The sequence below is a fragment of the Lithobates pipiens genome, unplaced genomic scaffold (assembly GCF_037356315.1).
Source record: "Lithobates pipiens isolate NorthernLeopardFrog02 unplaced genomic scaffold, aLitPip1_a1.2 Scaffold_18, whole genome shotgun sequence".
In the NCBI taxonomy this organism is placed as follows: domain Eukaryota; kingdom Metazoa; phylum Chordata; class Amphibia; order Anura; family Ranidae; genus Lithobates; species Lithobates pipiens.
Window position 1 is genome coordinate 131,597,453 of NW_027507758.1, and position 12,283 is coordinate 131,609,735.

A 12,283-nucleotide genomic window follows, 5' to 3' on the forward strand; every position below is an offset into this window, starting at 1 on the left:
AGTGGAAATACACAACAGTACACAACAAAACACATCAAATTCAAAACCCATGTCTTATATCTCTGTACATTTGTGGTCCGGTTAATTTGTGTATTTTTTACAGTTTTAGGATTTACATGTTTCATCATTGCTGTAAGACTGAATCGTTATTTCTTGCTGTAATGTTATGTTAGCTTAGATGTTTAGCATTTGTGCATGGCTCATTACTCCAAATAAAGAAAAATTTAGGTTTTTAAATTCAAATGCAGCAATAAATGCTAAAATAAGATGAAGCACAAGTAATGTTGTCAAAAATAAGTTTTCAGTTAAAGGCCTCTTATGCTTACAACAGTGCAATATAAGCATAAGAATGTATTATTGATAATCTCACAAAAGCATTATCACCAAAATGTCTAGGTTCACTTAGGCAAAAGAATAATGGGTTCAACAGTCACATTTACACATTTGTTGGCATCCCTAACTGCTGGGACCATACTGGGAAATGTGAATAACCCTTTGCTAGGAATTTCCAGGTGATACTTGCCTGTGCAATAACATGACTTAGCAGGACCCGTGTATCAAAAGCCATAGGCAAATCCAACTGCTTGTAAAATACAATGGCTCACCTAAAGTGTACAGAATAGTTGCAATAATTCTTCCAAGCTAACAATCGAATCAGAAGTAGCTGCGGCTCACAAACTAGCATAATGACGTTATCTACTTGCAGAACATTATCTGCCATTACAACCAGAAATCAAGGTAACTGATCAAATCATTTTATGTTTTTTCCAGCCTGGAAAAGAAGTCCAAAAAAAGTACATACTTTGGAGGGTTAAAAAAAATTCAAATAAAAAAAAAAAAAACTAGCAATTTTTCCAATTTGTATACGGATTACCTCATTAGCTACAACCAATGTTACAAGTAGTAGAAGGCCAACCGGTGTTGCAAATAGAAGTCATAAGGCTATCAGTTTAATAAGATATGATTAAAATAGCATAACAAAACCATCTTTAAAGTGAAACACTTTCAGTGCAGAAATATACTAGCTATAATATACATTTAGAAAAGTGATGGAATACAAACACACGTCATATGCAAACAATGTTACTCTGCTTTAACAAACAGTCTACCCCTTACAGTTCTTTCCCAAAGTGGCTTGGGATGTCACATCGTATTTTTCTTTTTCATCTACTGAAAGCCACAGAAATTCAGGATATTCAAAAGCAGTAACTGAGGAGTGGGCGATAACCACAGCCAGGCTCAAGATAAGATTGGGAACGGTCCACCTGTGGAACCAACACCTAAATCCGAACCAGAAGAGGGGGAAGTCTCCCCATTAAGAGAGGGGAAACTGCCAACAACTAAGGAAATGGCATAGTGGATCAAGCAGATGCTCAAGAAGAGGCTGTAAAACCAAAAAAAAAAATTAAAATAAAGCAAAACAGGTGAAACTATTGAACTGCCTGATAAAGAACACACAGAACAATATGATGTCCAAAAGGGAACTCTGAGCAAAAAAAAATTGGCTCAGAAAAGAAGAGCAGCCAGTTTACATGTCAAGTATGTGTCACCAAAGTATAAAACCAAAAGTATAAACCATCCTCTAAAACAGCCTCTCTCAAACTTTTCAACACAGAGGAACCCTTGAAATAGTTCTCTGGTCTCGGGGGAACCCCTACTAAAAATTAGAAACCTACAATTCATGATACAATAGTTTGATGGTCAGTGGGAAAAATGGTCCTTACACTTCTGGTCATTGGGAATAATTACCTCCTTACAGATAGCTAAAAAGATCAATGGTGTCAGCGGGAACTTATCTGAGAGGCAGAAATTGCCCAACACTGAAGAAACCTCTAGCAACCTTTGGGGGAACCCTGGTTGAGAATCACTGCTCTAAAACTTGCAAAGAAAAATAGGTGCACAATTTATATATAATTCACAACCCCAAAATTAAAAATTATAACCGTGTTCCATCAAGCCAGGCATTCTCATCCATGTACGTCTTTGAGGCTGGTGACTTCAATGGTTGTTAAGGGCATCAGCAGTGCTTGCGCCGCTAAGTCATTAACAACCAGTGATGTCACCGGCCTTATTCACTTAGCATGGCTGTAAATCCCAGGGCATAGAAGTCAATTGGGCCAATGACTGAAATGGTAGTTTCTTTTAACCACTGAAGTCATTGGTGTCCTTAAAAAGTGGAGCTTTACCAAAAAAGAGGAAGTTCTGCTTTAAGGCCTCCTCCCCTGCTTCTGTTTATGAAATGGCACTTTTGGGGGGAGTGGGTACCTAATTTTACCAGGTACCCACTGGCAATTCTCTGGGAAGTGCCACGCCCCCCTCCCCGCAGTCTTCTGTGACACGTGCACAGTGAGCACCCACAGTTAAGATGCCACCACTGGGGACAGAAGACTGGAAGTGAGCACAGTGCTGGATCATGGGACAGGTGAGTGGCTGTTTATTAAAAGTTTGCAACTACAGCTTTTGTAGCTGCTGACTTAATTTTTACACAGGAGGCTGGAGCTCCTCTAAGTAAAGAGGCAGGATCCCAGTGATGTCACTGACCATATATGGTCAATTATATCACCAGAAGACCTCTGCTCCCTTGCTACAGCTTTCATCTGCCAGACTTTACATTTGACAGGACACAAGCGAAGGAAAAGGACGAGAATTATTAAATAGAGAAGAAACTGTTTTGGAGATATTTGGACATACATATAAAAGTGCAAGTAAAACCAAAAGGTCTCCTACAAGGTGGTTTTCTTCTTAGGTCACAACTTCTACCAAAAGAAAAAAAAAATAAAAAAATTACAGAGCCAATAAAAAGATTATTAACCTTTAGATTGACAACGACAGACAATTATTCTCAAATTTTCATGAATACAATAGGTTGCCTGTACGTACATTTTACTGTACAGTCGATTACTTCCATCATGGCCTCATGAGGCTTATTTTGTACAAGTTATTTTAATAAAAATGGACACAAACTTAAATAAAGGTTCAGAATGTTACAGAGAAGCCAAAATGCTTCATGTTAGATTGGGGATATTCTAAAGTAAACATACCAAATCTAAAATGATTTTAAAATCTGTGTCCACACAAAAAAAACAAAAAACAGGCTTTCATGTTATCCAACTTTTGGTCATAGTTGAACGAAGATAGTACGTGGCTCAAGCTATTAGAAGAAACATGTTCAAGTTTCTTTACAAAATATTGGATGAGCATTTTCCATCCAGTTATAGAACCCAACGTTCCAATGTCTAATAATATTAGACATAGGCCACCTAACTTGTTCTATTCTGATTATGTCACAAGTATCTACTTTAGGGTGGCCATTCCTGTTGTAGGGAATGCCCAGCTGAATAAGACCAAAAAAAAAAAACACACACAAGAAAGTGTAAATTTGTATCCATCTTTACATGCAGGTGAAGCTGTCCACCAAATGTGACAGTTACAGGGGCTGGGACATGCTGGTGGATGCTTAGAACAGTCAATCTTTTCATCATATGATTTCAACATTTACTCAATACTGAAAAGAAATTCTGCTGTGATATCTGTTTAAAGTTGAATTTTGTCAGACAAATGAGTCCTGCTAGATCATTTTGTGCATATCGCGCTGTGTGCCCTGAATGGTCGGTCAATCTTCTGGGACCTGTGACGTGTCCCAGAAGATTGCAGGGAGGGAGGGGAGCGGAAGTGGGAGCAGGGTACCTGTCAAAACCAGGTACTCATCATCCTCCCCCCCCCCAAAAAAAAAAAATTACATGTCAGGGGGTCAGCTTAAAACGGAACACCACTTTAATGTGGAATGTATGTTCATTGCTAAAGAACATTTTTTTTTATCAAGTTCAGCTTTACATATTAGCTGGGAGTCCAGCTTTTATTTGTTGCTTTTTTAAAGTTCTAAAAAAATATACACTATCCACATTGACAACACTGCAGTGATTTCACTGTAGAACAAAGAGCATTGTTAGGCTGTTGCAGGAAGTAGAAAGTCAACAGATCTACTGGCAGGATCAAGAGGTAATTGAAACATGTTACCTGTGGGCTCAGGAAAAAAAATTAAAAGTGATGCGTTAAGGCTACTGACAGATTGCAGCATATGACAGTTTTGCTTTTCACCATAGTTCTACACCAAATCTATATGAAAACTGATACCATTCTCTGATTTAAAAACAAGGAAGTGGTTGCTTAAAAACAAGTGCAAGCAAAATAATACATCAGTGAATCTAAACCCACCTGGCTTCAGAAGTCCATTGCGTAAAGGCAGGTTAGTATTTTCACTACATACTTCCATTTGCTTGTTCTGACCTTGTATATCTGCTTGCAGCTTTGCTACGCAAACAGAGGAAATGGAGGAAATAAAATGAACAAAAATAAAAATGATGGGAAAAAAAAAAAAAAAAAAAAGACAGACAATAAACGGCTGCAACACAGATTTCATCTTGAAAGAACACATGTTAACTGAAAGGAATAACTTCAGTTTTGTAAAAATAAAAAAAACAAAATAAAAACAAATCTGCAATTACCACACAAGCTACCTAATAAATTATTATTAATCATCCCTTTCCATTAACAATACTTTGTTTGTAGATAGGAGATCCTGCAATTATGTCTCTGCTCTTGCAACTAGCACACTGCTTTTCCCATAAGTCTGCACAGAGTTTGAGGCCATGTTACAGTAGTTCCTGCAATGCCCATTAGGGTACAGTATATCCAACAGCATGTTTAGGGAATTTAAAGGAAAAGTCCAGGAGATACAATTAAAAAAAGGACAGTGGGAGGTCCAAATCATCACTTTAACCCTTTAAGGTTATTCTTTTACCTCTGGTGTGAGGATACACAATATGTGTTACACAACAGGAGCTTACTTCTGTACATTCAGCCTAATATTGTGTATGCATGTGAATGTTGGGAACTTTAAAGGATAAGTGCACCTTTCTGAACATGTTCAGCATCTTCCTTTTCTTCCTCCGATACATGATAGCGGGTTGGGGGATCTTCTCCCTACACCCGCTGCGACAATTCAAAAACCACATGGCCAGGTCATTCATTCACATAGTTCTGTGAATCAATGAACTACAACTACCGTCAGTCTTTGCAGCTGACCGCTTGTAGCATTGAGCTTCCTGTCATTCTGTGACTACCTGACCATATCGGAGGTATGGGCAGACCGCTACACAAATAGTCTGCAGGGCCATTGCATTACATCCACCATCTGTTTATATTGGGTGCAATCAGGGCTCAAGTCCTGCAGGAACGCATGGGAATGGAGGTCCTGTACTTTTTCCACAACAGGAACTCAGTTCCCGTTAGCAGTCCTGCATATGCCTGAGTAACTGGTTGCTAGGCTGAGCAGTGCCTCCGAGAGAGAGCAGCCAGCCACAGACACCAAACCAGACAGAGCCACACTTACTGCTGTTAAGGATCCAGCCTGTGCCCACTGCCCAGTCAGTGCCAGACAGTTCCGGGGCTGCCGCTGACTACTCCTGCAGCCGCTGTAGCACATTGCCAGAAGTGCAGTCCAACTCTGAGCTGCCAGACTTCTCCAGTTCAACTTCTCCTCTCCTGAGCCTCCGAGTTCTCCCGCCCACGAGGTCCGCCGCCCACCAGAGTCATTGACAAACTTCCAGGTTAGTGTGTTACACACACTTTGTTAGTTACAGTGAGCATGCTCCCCCTCTGTTCTGCTGCTGTGCCCCCCACTCCCCCTCCATTCTGCTGCCGTCTTCCCCACTCCCCCTCAGTTCTGCTGCCGTCTTCCCCACTCCCCCTCAGTTCTGCTGCGCTGTCCCCCACTCCCCCTCCAGTTTTCCTTAGTGTCCCCCTCCGTTCTTATTTTGTTTTTGTAAACTGGCACTTTACAATAAATGTTGAACTGTATTTTCTGTGAAATTACGCATATATATCTGTGTGTGCGTATCTTTTTTTTTTGGTGGGGGAGTGGATCTTGGGTGGGAGTTCCCACACTTTTTCCCCCCAGAAAAAAGTGCAATTAGTTATTTTAAAGGTGAACTTATCCTTATCCTTCCAGCTTGCCATACATGGATCTAATTTGGCCGGCTCAGCAGGGACCAACTGAATTATAAAGCATGTATGGGCACTGTGGTTGTACAGAAGTCAATCTACCAAATGACTTCTGTACAACTGCCCTGTCAGATTTTCCCTGCTCGATCAGTGCTACAGGCTATGCTGATTAGTGTATTCTGATGGGGAGAAGTCTCTTTGCTGTCAGAACACAGTAGCTTAGTGGAAGGATTCCTGATTCCCCCTCGAATGTGTAGATGGGCGAATAAGGTCATAAGCGCTGCCCAAACTGTTGGCGAAAAAAAAAAAAAAGGGAGGAGGAAGAGGTCAGTTTTTTCATTCAACCCATGGTTGTACAAAAAAAGCTGACTAATGTATTGGCTGCCTAAAACCTCGTACACACGATCCGGTTGTTGGCAGGTAATTGTGTGATGAAATCCGACCTTTTGTACGCGCCTTCAGACAATTGTTGTCCAACTTTTGACCAACAAATGTTGGATGGCAGGCTAGTAAATTTTTGACGGACAAAGGTCTGTTGTCAGATTTTCGTATCGTCAGAACATAAGTCCGTCACACAAAAGTCCAAAGTACACGCATGCTCGGAAACAAAGCTCACCAAGCACGATGTTAGCAGAAGGTGCCCAACGGGTGGCGCTCAAGAGATGAAATTCCACATAGTACGTCACTATGTTCGTGTTTGTTGGCTGACATTTGTGTGCCGTTAGTATGCAAGACAAGATCCAGGCACATGCCCTTTGTGAAAAAAAAAAAAAAGTCTGACTGTAATGGAAATTTGTAAGTTCTGTATATAATTGTATTATATTTTATATGTATTACACAATGCCCTCACTGTACACACGGCACTAATGTTTTCAGTACATGTTTTGCATTCTTTTGAGTCCTGATTAGAATTAGCCTGCCTATGTAACGCCCCTTGTTACCATAAACGTACAATTGTAATACCTACATAATCATGTGTATAAAAACTTTCAAATGCGTCATAATAAAACAGAACAGTTATTTGGAAAGATGCTGAGCGTAACTTGTGTCTGTTCCCTACTGCAGTAGTTATTAATTTAGAACCACTAATCAATAGAAGGATAGGAGTTGCCTGTGTTGGCCAACAATCTGATCGTGTGTGCTAGGCTTTAGGTTGGCTCCATAGTAATGTGTGTGAAACCCCACTAATCCTCTTGTTACCAAATTCTGCACTGGAATTCTAAAGTTTATAACCAGGATGCACTCAGAGCTGAGCACTTCCAAAAATCTATATAGTGGAGAGCCATGAACAATTTCACTTGTTACCCACTGTCTTCCATTCTGAAACTCTGACAAAAGGAGCCAGGTAAACCTGTAGATTGTGAGTCCAAAAACCAGGCTTTTTTGCCAAGTGGCCAACAAAAACAGCCTGGTGTAGCACCTGGCAAAAACACGCTCAGTAAAATACTAAAAAAAGTGTTATGTGGTAATCACTAGGGGTGCACCGAATGTTTTTTTTGGTGCCAAAACCGATACCGAAAATGAAAAATACACTAGGCCGAAAACCGAAACATATTTAAAAAAAAATATTTTTATACAGGAGATGGTCAGAGACAGGGGACGTGGTACAGGAGATGGTCAGAGACAGAGGACGTGGTACAGAAGGTGTCCCCCATTGCAGGCCAGCGTCCCCCATTGCAGGCCAGCGTCCCCCATTGCAGGCCAGCGTCCCCCATTGCAGGCCAGCATGCCTGTGTCCCATTGCAGCCAGTGTGCCCGTGTCCCATTTTGCAGCCAGCCTGTGCAGGGAAGAGAGGAGAGCCGCCTCCGCTGCCTGTTTGATCACAGTGGCAGGAACATCACAGCTTTCATTTCAATAGCTGTGTGTTCCCGGCCGCGCCATCACACACAGCCCCTCCCCCTTGTCCGGGCACTTTGATAGACCGATCACCCGTCCAATCCTGCGGGTGATCTGTCTATCAAAGTGCCCGGACAAGGGGGGGGTGTCTGTGTGTGACGGCTGGGCCGGGAACACACAGCTATTGAAATGAAAGCTGTGATGTTCCCGGCGCTGTGATCAAACAGGCGGCGGAGGCGGCTCTCCTGCACTATACACCCCCCACCCAGGCCACGCCCCATTTTCGGCTCCATTATCGGCCGTTTTTCTCTTTCGGCAAATTGCCGAAAAGTGCATTTTCGGCCGATATGTTTTGGCGGACGAAATTTCGGTGCATCCCTAGAATCACCTCCATGCAGCGCTCCAGAAACTGTACCAGAAGCACAGCAGTACTATTAGCCCAAATGCTAGTCCATTGGCCCACTACCTCCTATGCCCATTTTTTTACTGAAATTAGCAGCTGAAATGGAATCCAATGGAGCTGCAATTTACAGCGACTAATTCTATTTATAAAAATCACAGAGACAGGAACAGGGACAGGCATCTCTCTCTCAAAAAAAAAAAAAAAAAAAAAAAAAAAAAGAAGAAGGAAAAAAGGAAGAAGGACACCACAGAAGTGCATGCAATTATGAAATTACACTTACTTTAAAAACGAGCTTTCGTTTTTTGGAGTTTTTTTTGTTTGTTTATCAGCGCAAGGGATGGTATTTATTTTTCATGTGAAAAAAATCCAGAGTGCCAAATATGACCACCCATGCATTCTTAAAAGGTGTACTATAGCTTCCAGTAATGAAAAGCAATCAACGAATGGAGGAGGCAAACCTTTCATTCACCCCATCCATCGTCCTATGAATAGAGGAGGGGGGAGGAAGGTTGGGGCACGGCCGGCATTCTTGACGGCTGCACGTGACAGGTCCAGTGCTCGTATTAATCCCCACATCACCAGAAGGTTACGGCTGCAGTGGTATAGGGATTCAGGGACTACATATTCCAACTAGGACAGCCAGCGCAAGTGACAATACTCATTAAATGTATGTGCAGTCCCTGTGTGGTAAAACACACAACACACACACACACACACACACACACACACACAGAACAATTTTTACCTTCACTTAAGCTTTAAAAAGGGAGAAATATGGAGAAAGCTCTTTAGGCCACACTGCTCATGTGGGTCATGGGGGTGCACTTATTATTATTATTATTATTATTAATGCACTCCTGTGACCCAGATTTAGTCTAGCTAAGCTGATATCACAGAACCAGTCCAGGCTAAACAGGAATCCTGACTTAAATGTTGGGATCTGCCCAGATGCCTGACCAACAGCCACGAGAGCCTGCGCCAGCCGCTCTCTCCCCCGGCGCAGCTCAACGCTACAGTGACTGCGCGAGGGGCAGAGCAGAGAGCCCATGACTGTCATTGCTCTCTGCTCACAGAAGACTGATCAGAGCGATCAGCAGCCTTTGATAGCTTATTACTTGGTGTACAGATTGGATTTGTACAGTTAGTATGTTTGTTTGTTTTTTGTTTTAATACCTGCACTTCTCTTTTAAAGGTGTCCTTTCAATATTATATTTCCTGGAGCTTCCTTTAAGGGACTATTAAAAAAAAACATGGCATTAATCATGATTTAAGTAAAAAGACAGACAAACTTAGCATGCAGTACTATTGTTTAAAAACCGCGATGGGAAAAGTAGAATGCACTGAATCTGCAATAAGGTTACCAAAGTCCTTGCAGTGTATTTTTGAGAGGTTTTGGCTTTTTCAAGCAACAAAACTGGAATTTCACTTAATGAATCAGCAGTAAACTATGCTTTTCCTTTACAGAGATGGACAAGAATAAAACATTTCTATTCTTCTATATCAAAAACTAAAATATGCAGATAAAGAAAAACTGCCCATTGTAGTTCATAGCTGTCAAATATAAAGCTGGCTATACACTAGATTTTCAAATGAAAGTTTATGCGAATATTCGTACGAACAAACAATCATACAAAAATTTGTACATTCAACGACTGGACATTTGAAAGTACTTCGACATTTTATTTGCTTTGAACATTCACATACACAGATAGAATTTTGTTAGAGAACAGTTTTCCATCTTGCACCTTCAAAATGTTCTCATCACTGTAGTAAAAAAAAAAAAAAATAATAAAAAAAAATAAAAACATTTATTTGACCCCATATGGATTAGAAAAGTCAAACAAATGCTCTTAAAATTAAAAATTTTCAAAACAAAAATATTCTACTACTGTATAGCCAACCTTAGAGTTAACAACCATTGTTTTTACAACAGCAGATTTGCTATTGATTCAACAAGAATGAGACAGTCATCAATGCAGAGACAATGTTTAAAACTTATGACGGGCATGATACCTTGTGAATTACAATAAAGGGTCTGAGGCAAAAACCTAATCAAATCTTGTGTTCATATTATGTCCGAGTGCACTAGGTGGCTTGTTGTAGTTCTTTCCTGGAAGTGTACATTCACAATGATGAACATCTTGGAGGAGGCCAGCGCCCCCCGCTGCTCGCCTGGGCTTTCCCATCCCACCGGGAGGCCTGAGCAACCAGCCATAAATAACCAGAATAAATCAGCACACAATATCGTCTTGAGAGGTGGCCAAAATATCGGTAAAAAATAAAATAAAAATGTATTTATATATATATATATATATATATATATATATATATATATATATATATATATATATATATATATATATATATATATATATATATATATATATATATATATATATAAAAAAAAAAAAAAAAAAATCGGTCGAGCTCTACTTTTTCTCAAACAAACAATTTTCCATCTAGCTCCTGTGGATGAAGAAAAGGTGGTTTGCCAATGAAAACTGGACTATGTGTTAAAAGAAACACTAAGTGCACAAGAGAATTCTGTGAGGTCACAGCCGACTTTTTTTGTTTGATTTCCAGTATATATTTATTTAGTGCAAGTGTTTGAGCGCTGCCCGAATTTATATTTATTTGTATGTGGGTGATACACATATTGGTGTCAGCTGCTTTTCACCTTATTAAAAGGTGGCCTACATTTATTATTATACATCCAGCTCCTTCGATTTTTTCAATCAAAATTTGTAGAGTTGGGTGGTGCCAACAAGGCCACCCACAGCTCAAATTTCAGTAAATTCTTGCTGAATCGGCCAAAATCCATGCACTGTGAGTAGGCACTGCTGTCTCGGAGGCTGAGAGGAAAAGTATTAGAAGGCAAAGTAAAGGAATCAATGATTGCGGGCAGCAAAGCACGATGCGACAATTAAACAAGCGAACAGCAGAGAAGTTGCAAAGCATGCAGGGAGGAGTCCAGCAAGTTGCAAAAAGAGATGGCCAGAAGACAGGAAGAACTACAGCATGAAAAGGAGATTTTGCAAATAAAGCTTTTATTGGATTGTCAAAAAGAACTATTGTTTGTGTTATTACAATGATGATATTTATGAAAATGTATGCTGGGACCATAGATTTAATTTAGGAAGAGACTGCAGGACCTGGATACACCTCATGAGAGTTCACTTCTTAACACAGCAAATTTAAAGAGGAAAAAAAAAAAAAAAAAAAAAAAAAAGCATGCATGCTTTTTCCAGGCCTGTGAATCACGAAGGTTGGAAAGCCAAAATCAGGATTTCCATAACGCTGTAGTGATGGGGGTGAAGAAAGAACCCATAGCACATGGTGGGGGAACACGGGCATCCAACACACCCAGAAGTATGTCAAAAGATTGTGCCAGTGGTTTTGCTCTGCAGATAAGTAGTCTTTTTTTGCAAGGTTAATTTTTTTTAAATAGGCAAGTAGCCTATTTTTTTTGCAAGTAAAAATACTGCCAGACATTATGAAAAATCTCCAAAGACAACAACTGCTGAAATTTTAGCGAAGCAAAAAACACACAAACACACACGGACAGTGTAGGCACTGCACTTGGATACTGGACGAATGTATAATAATATTTACATACATAATACAAGAAGTACATAAAAAAAAAAATCCTACATATGGTAGCTCAAGAACAGCATTGTTCAGCAACAGCAAAGTACCCAAAACACCAAGATGTTCCCTCAAACAAAGCAGTATTTCTATGTGGGTGACCTGTATAGCGAAAGATGGTTCATGCTATGTGATAGCAACAGGCTGATTTAACAATAACAACAAAAATAAATAAAAAATAGGTCCATCTACTTTCTAGTTTCAATTACTCAGCAATACAGATTACAAAAAACATAGTTTTGCCTCAATGTGGAAGTAATGCTATAAGTCGCTGATCGCCGCCATTACTGGTATAAATAAATAAAAAGAAATTGGTATATATCCCAGTTTGTAGATGCTATAACTTTTGCACAAGTCAATCAATATATGTTTATTGGGAATTTTATTTTACTAAA

At 40.0% G+C, this 12,283-nt stretch overlaps 1 protein-coding gene across 2 annotated transcripts in view; it reads right to left on the reverse strand.

Annotated features, from left to right (window-relative positions):
* SPAST (spastin) overlaps positions 1-12,283 on the reverse strand; it is a 77,079-nt gene that overhangs the window by 37,015 nt on the left and 27,781 nt on the right. The window contains exon 4 of one of the 2 annotated variants that reach the window (XM_077486130.1): positions 4,216-4,311. The exons of the other annotated variant lie outside the window; for it this stretch is intronic. Within the exon in view, the coding sequence (XP_077342256.1) occupies positions 4,216-4,311 (96 nt within the window). The remainder of the gene's footprint in view (positions 1-4,215; positions 4,312-12,283) is intronic. 2 annotated transcript variants of the gene reach the window in all.